The sequence below is a fragment of the Capra hircus genome, chromosome 22 (genome assembly GCF_001704415.2).
Source record: "Capra hircus breed San Clemente chromosome 22, ASM170441v1, whole genome shotgun sequence".
Lineage (NCBI taxonomy): Eukaryota > Metazoa > Chordata > Mammalia > Artiodactyla > Bovidae > Capra > Capra hircus.
Window position 1 is genome coordinate 25,949,668 of NC_030829.1, and position 12,473 is coordinate 25,962,140.

The 12,473-nt window shown below is 37.0% G+C and overlaps 1 protein-coding gene across 3 annotated transcripts in view; it reads right to left on the minus strand.

Moving 5' to 3' along the window:
* The window catches only part of CHL1 (cell adhesion molecule L1 like), a 229,538-nt gene that overhangs the window by 77,356 nt on the left and 139,709 nt on the right, over positions 1 to 12,473 (minus strand). For all 3 annotated transcript variants that reach the window (XM_013973659.2, XM_005695720.3, XM_005695721.3), the window contains exons 6-7: positions 1,458 to 1,580; positions 261 to 431 (exon numbers count right to left, since the gene is read on the minus strand). In XM_013973659.2, coding sequence (XP_013829113.2) covers positions 261 to 431; positions 1,458 to 1,580 — 294 coding nt within the window. The remainder of the gene's footprint in view (positions 1 to 260; positions 432 to 1,457; positions 1,581 to 12,473) is intronic.

A 12,473-nucleotide genomic window follows, 5' to 3' on the forward strand; every position in this document is an offset into this window, starting at 1 on the left:
AGGAAAGTGACTCGACTCTCTAGTCCTCAAGTGAAATACACTTGTCCTGTGAATTGAGATTTGATTTTCTGGCTGCAGGAGACAGAGCTACTGTCGATGCGCAGCTGCAGATGTTTCTTTCATCTGGAAGGAGTCTCCAGAGTTCAACTAAACAATGCTGGAAAATATCAACCCAGCTTTAACTGGCTTCAACCAGAATAAAATTACAGACACATTTGTCTTCCACATTCATGCTGGCACAGTAAATTATTTCAACTTACAACTGTTAACTGTTAGCTTCATTGGCATTTTCTGCACAATAGTCCTCAATCTCGGGAACGCAGCAAAGCAACAGTAATCGTTCCGACTGTCCTGTTCCTCCACATTTGCGAAGTACAGATCTCCCTTTTGGCTCATGTATACTCTCTCATCTTGCTTAATGTGTTCTAGTTCTGGAAGAGAAATATCTTTTCATTAAGAGGGGCAATTGTCCTTTATTATGCCTCGTCACCTTCTTTTCATTATCCTTTCTTTCACATTATTTTGTTTTTCATGTAGGCTCTTCTTATTCCTCCCAAGTCTGGTCTTACTCGAGAAGTGATTAGTGAGTAAGAAGTAAAACCCAAAAAACCACAAGAAAATCATTGAGAGAGCACTTATCAGCATTAACTGGAGTACCCTGATGGACAGTTAGTCTGGGCATTTGACCTCTCTTGACCATTTAGGATTCTACTTCTGCTCTATGGGTCTGCATTGACTTATTTGAAAACTAGTCAAAACAGATAATGGCCTAATTATTACTTTTATTATATTAGGATCATATTTGTTAAAAACAGATTTTCACAAAATTGTGTTTGAGATATTAATCCCTCTGCCATGATACAGCCTAGTTAGGTTCTAGGATGGGTGGAATCTGGAACTCTGGCTACAACCAAGAGTAGCTTCTTTTGCTTTCTTCCAAATACTGTACGATTATTACTTTTCTCTGTGGGTCATAATGAGAAAAGATTTAGATAGACCTGCTAAGGCACATGCCAGAGGTAGGGTTTACAAGAAGCTGGAATCCCAATGCAAGAGCTGATAATAGCTTTCGGAAAATTAAACACAGAAGTTAATACTAATTTCTAATACTAATAATAATTTGTGCAGCACTGTATTAAGTAGGTGCAACGTATTAAAAGAGAAATATAAAGCTAGCAACACAGATACAAGCCTTTCTCAATTTGACATACTGTATCGTATTAACAGACTCTACTCTTTCCAGATATGACAAAAGCAACACATATTCAGTGGTTTTCTAGTGCTTTCATGTATATTCACAACTTAGAGCAGACTATAGATGGAAATAGTTTTTAAACTATACTTGATTTCACATTCATAGATTCATATTAATTTTGTATCCTTCATTTCAGTATGTCATTTGACACAATGCATAAAATTAAAATGTCCCCTTATTGATAGAACAGAACATTACTTACCAATATTCATCCAATAAATGTGTAAAGGTGGCAGGCCTTTGGGAGGGTTGCATGGAAGGACAATTGGATCACCTTCCTCCACTTCAAGAGGGTCAATTTTTTCTTTGGGAAATTTTGGAGTATCTGATATAAAAAATCATTTAAAGACACTGTTTAAAAATTTTAATCTTACAAGTAATTCTTAATGTTGTAAGTATTATCTTAAAGCATTCTTCTTGTAGAAATTGGAACATTTTTAGTAAATTCAACACCCTAAATCTTCTTGTCTATGACCTGCAGAGGAAAATACTGTTAACAATCTGTGCTGCATCATTATACAACTTTAAAAATATTTCTGCATTCTGCAGAATATTTTTACAATGTTCTGCATTGTAACTGGAGATAACAAATAATTTTGCTTTGACATCAATAAGGCAACAATATGCTTGTGCACATTTCTCAGTGAAGAGGTATAAGCTCTGAGTCACAGGAGTTGCTTAAGTTTTCATAGATTTGGTGTCATTTTTCTCCAAACGTTGTGATTTATTTTTTGGCAAATATTTATTTTCTGTCTTTTGCTTTATTCTGAAGCCCTTGAATGTGACTGGCAAATATTCCATTCAGATCATAATCAAACAAAATACACAATTCAAAGCCCACATGGGGAAAAAATAGTATGAATACAATGAAAAGCCAAACATGACCACTAGAAGTTGCAAAGAGAGCCATCCACATTGGAATCACTCCCAGTAAATAAAATTTTAAGTGAAATGAAATGGATGTAGGACAGGAGACTTTGCAGTATTTGAAAACATTGTTTCTTTCCCATGCTGGAATCAATTTCCTAAAAAGGTCAATGCAATTACTGAGAATGTAAGTCACAACAGTGCAGAATTTGAAATAGAACACTGAAGTTTGATATTTTATGAAGTTATTTGTAAAAGTTTTAAGAATATTCAAAATATATTCCACCTCAACATTCCTTGTACATCTGCACTATAGAATTACTTAGGGCTTGATAGATAAGAAAAGTCTTATATGAGGTATTTATAGCCTTCCTGACCTGGAGGAATTTATTAGCAGTTTTCCATCTCTATATTTCATTCTTAAAATATGGCTCACAAAAGATTACTATTATTCCTGAGAGTCTACAAATATATTCATTTACTGTCAATTTTCCTCTTGAGAAGCTTTGTGCCATTCCCTTGCTCCTCACCCCCACCCCCTACTGTAACTCCTCAGTGATTGAGGGAACTCGCTGACATTTCTTATCGATGCACTAGCTACAGTGAATTGCTTTTTGTCTAAATTCAAGGACCTTTCACAGCTTAACATCGCAGGGGGCAGTGTCTTTATTACACTGCCTTTGCCAGTTCAAAAGACAGGCGCTGGCATGTGACAGTCCTCAGTGGATTCCCTCGCAGTCTACTCATTCTAAAATTTCTCCTGGCAAGTCTGGAAATAAAATTTGAGATAGGAACCATCTTGGACACGAATTTGGTATATTTTCTGCGAAATGATTTGTATAACATTTGGTGTCAGTCAAAGCTAGGGCTTGATAGATATAAGTTTGAGCAAGCTCTGGGAGTTGGTGTTGGACAGGGAAGCCTGGCGCACTGCAGTCCATGGCGTTGCAAAGAGTTGGACACGACTGAGTGACTGAACTGAACTGAACCATTTTAGAATCATGCTTTTGCTCTAGGTAGAATGAAACTTCCAACAAAAGACAGAAGAACATCTGAGTATATCCCCTACATGTACCTTGTTGATAAATTATCAATACCACCTATTTGGTAAAGCCTTAGCTTTGACTGACAGCAAATGTTAAACAAGTCATTTTGCAGAAATATACCTTATGCAAGTAAAGTGCAGTAACTTACAGAACTAGTATGTACCCTAAGCTCCAAATTCAAATCACTTGTTTAGTGAAACTCGCTCTAACTAAAGCTCTGTATTTATTGTTATTGAAGTTAGCAGTGTTGTTTGGTAGTTATTGAATCTATTTATAGATCTCTTTATACTCAGATGATAGAAGCAAAAGAGGAAGGGAAACAGATTAGGAAATAAAAGACGCATGTAATCCTGTTTTGCAACTAGCAAACTTTACAGTGCCCAATATGAATAGACAGTTCCCTGGGTGGTATCTAATGTAAAGTCGCTAATTAAGTTGCATAAAGCCCTAATTGGAGAGCTGTCTCTTTAGAAAAAGTTTAATAATTCAAACAGATAGTATCGCCAGTGAAGCACTATCATCCTTGCATTAATTAAATCTAGATTATAAAATTCTAATTACAAAAGTGTAACTATGTTACTCAACTGGCTTCCAAGGCATTCATAATAAAAAAGATAAAATAAGATTTAGAAGTCTACCAAAGCCTTTATCACATACCATAAATCTGGAACAGCTGTAACCAAAGAGTGAAATTAATACCTGGAAACCGGGAAGAATATTTATATATTTAATAATTTAATGCCCGAGAATAAACACTGTAAAGGATATAAATTTGTCAGGGTTTTTTTTAGATCTTACTCTTTGACTTTCAAACTATATTGTAAATTTGATGCAAAGCAGAAAAGTGAATATTTTAACATCCACAAATAAATGTGAAATTTAATTATTATAACAACTGCAAGCATGACATCTACCTCAATTCATTTAAAAAATGACTATTTAACTCCAACCAATGACTTTTGCTAACTGTATTTCTCTGGTGATAAACATTAGCATTGTTGAGTTTGGACAGATGTAATACTTTAAAAACATGAATTGTAAACAGTCATTTTTCTTTTGTATGAGGCAACTACACAGCTGGAGCTCACCAACACACTTCAAATGAGTGCTCTATTAATACCAAAAGCAAAATCACTTAATTGTGACTGGACTTGATCATGGAATGGTGTCTTTGCAAAGGGATCAGCATCCACGTCTACATTAGCATCTGCCTAACTAGGATTTGAAGAATGTTTGGAAATCCCATAATATCAAGTCTAGATGAAGCCATAAACATTTAGTCCCTATCAGTCTACCTCATCAGAAAATCAAGCAAAGCATAGCACCCATCCCTTTACTACTTTTCAATAGGCTTCCACATTCATTACTCAGTGTAGCAGACAAACTTCTAGTAACAACTCGAAGGGCCCAATTCCCTAAAAACCCACCTAGCATGAAAAGCCTTTCGGAGAGACAAATTAGCTACATGCTAGCAATGGCACCCCACTCCAGTACTCTTGCCTGGAAAATCCCATGGATGGAGGAGCCTGGTAGGCTGCAGTCCATGGGATCGCGAAGAGTCAGACACGACTGAGCGACTTCACTTTCACTTTTCATTTTCCTGCATTGGAGAAGGAAATGGCAACCCACTCCAGTGTTCTTGCTTGGAGAATCCCAGGGACGAGGAAGCCTGGTGGGCTGCTGTCTATGGGGTTGCACAGAGTCAGACACGACTGAAGCGACTTAGCAGCAGTCTTCTTATTGAAGCTATCAACACACAGCAAACCTGCAAATACAAAATCTCTAGGGGCTCTACACTTGAGGTACTGACAATTAATTTTGAAACTCATCATCTTAACTCTTTCAACTAATATACTAAAAAAAATAACATCTTTATATTTGAAATATAGCAGACTTGTGAAAAACAATTTTTTTATCTACAGACTAGCCTATAAATGGCTCTGGCCTGGACACTAAAACTAACTGGCTATTTTGCTTCAGACCACTATCCTTACTTTCTGTGCCCCCTTTTTACTTTTCTCTGGTATCTTAGAATCCTTTCAATTCATCTCTCTGCCACTGCTGCTAAGTCGCTTCAGTCGTGTCTGACTCTGTGCGACCCCATAGACGGCAGCCCACCAGGCTCCCCCGTTCCTGGGATTCTCCAGGCAAGAACACTGGAGTGGGTTGCCATTTCTTTCTCCAATGCATGAAAGTGAAAAGTGAAAGTTAAGTCGCTTAGTCGTGCCCGACTCTTCACGACCCCATGGACTTCACCTCTCTGGTCTCCTCAAAAGCCTCCCTCAGAGGCTTTTCTTAAGGACAAGTTGCACAGTCCCACATGGAAACCAACAGTAAAGAACTGGTAATGAAATGTCCTCAGAGAAATTTAATGAAATACAAGTAATTCTGACTAACCACGTCAATGAAAAGGTACTGGTGACTTAACCATTACCAAGTTACATTATCTACATATTATCTTTATGTTACCTACAGAGTATCTTTTCTCTGATACCCAAAGAATAAAATCAAGTCTCCCTATATTCTCTATCTCTCTCTGAGTCTGATAACCTATTGCCAAGGTTATTTTCAACAAAGAAGGATAATGCTTTTTAGCTCATCCAGAGGATGTGTTAACAGAATAATCAAAGCATAGGCAACACTGTGTAGCATTGGATATAAACATGTGTTCTGGAGCCAGCTGCTTAGGGCTGAATCCTGGCTTCATCCCTTACTATGTGACCTGAACCTATTACTTAATGTGTTTCAGTTTCTTCATTCATAAAATGGAATTCGACATGACACCTAATTCATTGATTTGTGGCAAAGTTTAAATAAACTATTTCATATGAATCAATTAACATAGTGTCGGGCACTTAAAAATCACTCAATATGGTGGCTCTTATTCAAATATTTTCACTTTACATGGTAAACCCAGCCACATTGTATAGAGATGGGCAAAGGGACAAAGGGCTTTCCTTTGCTATTGTTTTTGATCTTTATGTAGCCTATATCATAACAACTTCTACATTTCATTCAACTATTTGGAATTAACTTTATCAAAGAAAGTAGGGAGGGTGCCTGAGGGATGAAAGACTGTATCTTATAGAGAATCTATGGTTTGTTTAATGAATTATTCTGTCCCCTTTCCTATGCCAAAGAGCTTTATCTATTTTGACTTCTCACTTTGTTTACAGGACTGGCCTGGGGAGCTTTTGAGTGCCTTCCATTTCCCTTGAATGTGCTCAGCAAATTGCTGACAGTCTGGCATCATTATCACGAATGCAAGCCACTGAGCTCACATGCTGTATCACCCTGAACTCCAGTTTCTGTCTGCAAAGAGATTTAATTGATTCCCATTTCCTGTAGCGTACCCTATTAACCCACTTAGAAGTACAGAGAAATAGCACTGGCTTTCAGTCTATGAACTGGTAATGAATTCACACTAAGGAAGGACGACCAATGCATTCCATTTCATTCTAGTCACTCACATACTGGGACGTGTGAGGGCAAAATCCTCGGCTTTAATTAAACCTTTAAACCTCTAAGTTGCACTCTCTCCTGAACAAATTGATCCTCCTAAGGTTAGTCTGCATATATTAGTAGAAGAAATTAGCGTATACCACTGGACCCCTAACTTTTGCTATTCTACCCTTCCCAAATTAGAGCAGTAAATAGCCAAGATATGTCTTAAGGAAACTGACCTGAGGAATTCATACAAATGTAGAAACCCAGCACACTAGAAGTTCTAGGTAGTTTCTATGAAACCAACATACAGATGATTTCCCCCTAAACCTGCTATTCCTTGCATTACTTTACGAGTAATGTATACCACATTTTTACCTTTATTCATTCTTTTCATCTTTAGTCAGTAAATCAATCACTGATGATAAGAATTCACACAGCATTTATAAGACAATATAGAGAATGAAGAATAGGACAGGATGATATCATTCTCGCCTTTAATATCCTGATTAATATATTTGACAGTCAAAGTCTCTTCCAAACAACAAAAAATGCTTTTAAAATTCCACAGAAATTACACATGGATATTCCTAACATTACTGATTATTACTAATTTTTTTTATAATAGTCAAAGTTAGAAACAATCCAAATGGACATCAACTGGTGAATGGATAAACAAAATGTGGTATATCTGTATCATTATTATATGAATATTATTCAGCAATAAAAATGAACAAACTACTGATTTATCCTAGAACATGACTGAATCACAAAAATCAGGCTAAGTGGAAAGAAGCTAGATGGAAAAGATCACATATTGTATGATCTCATTTGCATGAAATATTCAGAAAAAAAAATTTCTAGAGGCAAGCGTCAGACTGGTGACCGCCTGGGCGTGGGGACAGAGAGCGCCTAATCTTTCAGGGATGAGGGAAATGCTTTAATACTGGCTTCTAATGATAGCTGAACTGAAAATTTTTATGATAAAAGAAACCACTGTGTACATAAGCTGGTAAAATTTATGATGTGTAAATAATACACAGAATCTATAAGAAAAATTAGTATAGGCTAAAGTTATGACCAACCTAGATAGCATATTAAAAAGCAGAGACATTACTTTGCCAACAAAAGTCCATCCAGTCAAAGCTGTGGTTTTTCCAGTGTTCATATATGGATGTGAGAGTTGGACTGTGAAGAAAGCTGAGTGCTGAAGAATTGATGGTTTTGAACTGTGGCGTTGGAGAAGACTCTTGAGAGTCCCTTGGACTGCAAGGAGATCCAACCAGTCTATCCTAAAGAAAATCTGTCCTGAATATTCATTGGAAGGACTGATGCTGAAGCTGAAACGCCAATACTTTGGCCACCTCATGGGAAGAGTTGACTCATTGGAAAAGACCCTGATGCTGGGAGGGATTGGGGGCAGGAGGAGAAGGGGATGACCGAGGATGAGATGGCTGGATGGCATCACCAACTCAATGGACATGCGTTTGAGTGAACTCTGGGAGTTGGATGGACAAGGAGGCCTGGCATGCTGCGATTCATGGGGTCGCAAAGAGTCAGACATGACTGGGCGACTAAACTGAACTGAAGATAGACTAAGAATGTTAAGTGGAGAAGGCTGATCTGTGCTCTCAGGATAAATAAAACTGAACAGCCAAAATGGAATTATTTACAGCATCATTCTAATTTCACCAATATCTGTCATAATGAAGGCAAGAAAATAGCTTACCTTCTCTCCAGACTCAGTGACCACACCCACAGGATTTAGGTTTCTTGGGTACAGTCTTTCTTTTGTTCACTGCTGTATCTCAAATTACTGGAAAAGTGTCTGACACATGAAGGGAGTTTAATGAAGATCTGTTGAATAATTCACGGCCTATCTTACCATGCCGTATCTTGGAAAATCCATTCAGTTGAATGATTTTCTCCATATTTGAAAACAGTACATTGTATTTGGTTGTTTTTTCTTTTACTCGCTTTTCCTGGCAAAGTCAATTGCAATTTTGTTAAGTGAGCTTGCTCAGTTGTGTCCGACTCTTTGTGACCCCATGGACTGTAGCCCACCAGGCTCTTCCATCCATGGGATTCTCCAGGCAAGAATACTAGAATGGGTTGCCATTTCCTTCTCCAGGGGAACTTCCCGACCCAGGGATCAAACCCAGGTCTCCTGCATTGCAGGCAGGCGCTTTACCCACTGAGCCATCGGGGTAGATAACTAAACACAGTATATAGATTTTTCTGTCTGTAAGGGGTAATGGCTAGATTTTCAGCTACTATACCTATGTCCAAACTTAGAATCTAGCCTTTAGGTTTGTTTTAAAGAAAAGTTTAAGAAATGAGAGTTAAAACTTTAAAGTTTTACAAACTTTAAAACTCATATCACTCTCATATCATATCAGAGTGTAATATAAATGAAGAATCAATTCTCTACACCTTAAGAGAAGAATCAATTGATAAAACTTGTAGGAAGCCTTTAATGGTCTCTGATTTATAAACCCCTAAGAATTGGGCTGATGGTCCTATTCAACATATAAATAATTGCAGAAAGGTGTTAGATGATGAAGTAATTTTAGGAGGAGCTGGAAATGATGCATGAGAAATCTAATTTACTTTCCTCTTTTCTGCAGCAGCAGAAAAAATGGTACAATTATCTACTACACAGCTCAGATTCAACTCTCATCTCTTAATTACAATACTAGCCAATTCTGGCCAGAATTACCCTTACATTTTTCATGCCTTCACTTGGTCTGCTTTGATAATGACAGAGAACATTTTCTTTTCAAAATCCTTTAATTGCAGAACCTTATACTAAAATGTGCCATTTCTCTGCTATAGGTCTAGCAACTGCCTGTTCCTTTGTGTCTCCATAGCAACCACTAGAATTCAGGTTAGGGATCACCCTAATGCCTTGTCTTGTACAACAGATTTTTTTTATATCTTCCTTTCCTCTCCCTCTGTCTCCTACTTCCTCATCTTATTTGTTAATTATATTATATACTTATTATACTTATTATATACTTACTTATTTATATTATACACTATATTATAGTTTATAATAACATAATCTATAATATAGAACGATAACTATAGCTGTATAGTTAGTTATATCTATATGATTTTATGATTCTCGATTACAATTTTCTGACCCAGAATTCAAGAACATTCCCTACCGTCATTCTAAACCCAAACTCCAGAGGCAAATTTTCAAGTCTGTACGTCACTACTGTGCCCACTACTATGCTCTAACCTCACACTTAATAATTCAGTATGTCTAAGACAAATCAGTATGCTACATACTAATTAACTTTGTATATATAAAGACCGCATAAAATAAGTGTAAAGAATAAAAAGAAAGAAATGCAACACTCTTGACCCATCACCCATCGTAAGAGAAACATAAAAGCACCATCACCATTCTATTTGGTGTAGATCCTAGCTGTTCCACATCCCGTTAGAGGTAACTAACCTCCTAAAGTTTGTTTTCATCATTCTCTTTAATGTTCTGCATTATGATTTTACCATATGAAATGATAATCCTAAACAATATTGTATTCATTTTTACATATACTGACCTTACATAAATGAAGTCACATTTATGTTTCTTTTAGAGATTTGCTTTCATTGTTCAACACATCTCTAAGGTTCATCAGTCTTCACTGCTGAGTAATTTTTGTATGAATATGCCACAATTATTTCATTATATCACAAATGAACTTGTGTTTTTGTTCAGTATATTTCTAAAACACAAACAATGCTGCCACAGCTATTCCTGGCGCTCACAGGTAAGGGGCACGTGCACGTGAGCAAAGAGGAATTTCTGGGTCACTGGAGAGAGTATCTTTAACTAAGTAGGCAGCGACCAATATCCTCCACAGTCCAAGCAGTAAACTGGACTTTCCACAGTGGATACCTGTTATGCCGGCCGCAAAGTCCCACCTAAAACTGCTACTTTCAGACTCTGCTGTATTTCCCAATTTTGCAGGAATCAAATGCTTGTATTATTTAGGTTACCATAGATCTATTTCCGATTACTAATTATATTAAGCACATTTTTATATTTGTATTGGCCATTGCAGTCTGAGGTGCAAGTTTATATCTTTTGCCACTTCCTTTTTCGCTCTTCGTGGTGGTGGTTTAGTCGCTAAGTTGTGTCTGACTCTTTGCGACCCCATGGATGATAGCCTGCCAGGCTTCTCTATCCATGGGATTCTCCAGGCAAGAATACTGGACTGGGTTGCCATTTCCTTCTCCAATTTCAGTTCAGTCGCTCAGTCATGTCTGACTCTTTGCAATCCCATGAACCGTAGCACGCCAGGCCTCCCCGTCCATCACCAGCTCCCAGAGTCCACCCAAACCCATGTCCATTGAGTTGGTGATGCCATCCAACTCATCCTCTGTCATCCCCTTCTCCTCCTGCCCTCAATCTTTCCCAGCATCAGGCTCTTTTCTCCAACTTAGAGATCTGTAAAATTATTTATAAATACATTAATATCATCTTCAGTTATATTCATTGGTAATGCTTTTTCTGGATTATTTTTTAAATACCCATTTCTCAACTGTATTTTGGACATATTTACTTTATAGCTTACGTATCATCAAATACTGAAAAACACTCTGCAGTTTCAGGTATAATGTTCTAAACATGCTGATTAGCTAGAGTTTGTGATTGGGTTCTTTAAATCCTCCATGTGCTTTTCTAATGTTTCCTCTGCTTGAGCTCCCAAATAATGAAACACACATGTGAACATCTTTCATCACTATGGTAGATTTGTCTATTTCTCCTTGTACTTCTATTTCTCCTCCATACACCTTCATATTACATATGCCTGGTACATTCATCTCCAGGGAGCCTTTATAAAATAGTCTATTCTGATTGATATTAATAGAGCCATATGTACTTTTCTTTTGAACAGCATTTATTTAAGATATCTATTTATCTATTAAAAAGATGGAACATCTTTTCCCCCTTTTAGTTTCAACAACTCTATCTGCTCATGCTTTAGATGTGTAATGTGGTAAATAGCTTATAACTTTTTAAATTTTGGAGCTTTTAGTTTACTTTCATCTTTAATTAATGATATGTTTAGATTTATTTCTATAGTTTTTTCCTCTCCTTTCTTGCCTTTTTCTTTTTCTTCTTGATACCAGAGTTTCATAATCACTCATATTTTGTTCTGTATGTATCCTGTAACTATTCTATACATTTTAAGACATATACTTGTTAAGATTTTAAATTTGAGTTATAGTCTCTCCTCTAGAACAATACAGAAAACTTAAACAAATTTAAACCCAGTTTCCTGTTCCAGCTTCAAGGATGACACACACGTTTTTCATTATTTGTTCTCCCCAGGTTTGTGTACATTCTATTCCCCCAGCATAAGGTGTCCATATCCTGAAAGGTCTAGAACTCTGCAAGAAGAAATTGCAAAATAGAACCTCTTGGCAGTTTTATATCCAAGAATTTTTCCTTCAAAGCCTTTGGTTAGAATCGAGTAATGCTGGATACCTTAAAATTCAGGAAAATAAATGACCAAATGTGAAAGTCAGTCATCAGAGATCCCATGCTACAGAGATCAGATCTGGTAATAAAGAAGTTGCTTACTCTTGGGATAATTATTGATAAATAACAGCTTTAATGGTAAGGGGACTTGTAGTTTCCCATGGTTATGATCTATGGAAGATATTACTAACATATACTAATATCACTGGGCACTCATACTGAGGTTAGGTGGGGCTATGCCATTTGTTTTGCCCCACCTAACAAGGTGAGTAGAAGCTGCCTGTGTAACTTCTTGTGGGAAGCAGTGTCTATACCCCCACTCTCTGACCCAGATGGTACAAGTTTCACATGGTGCAGAGAT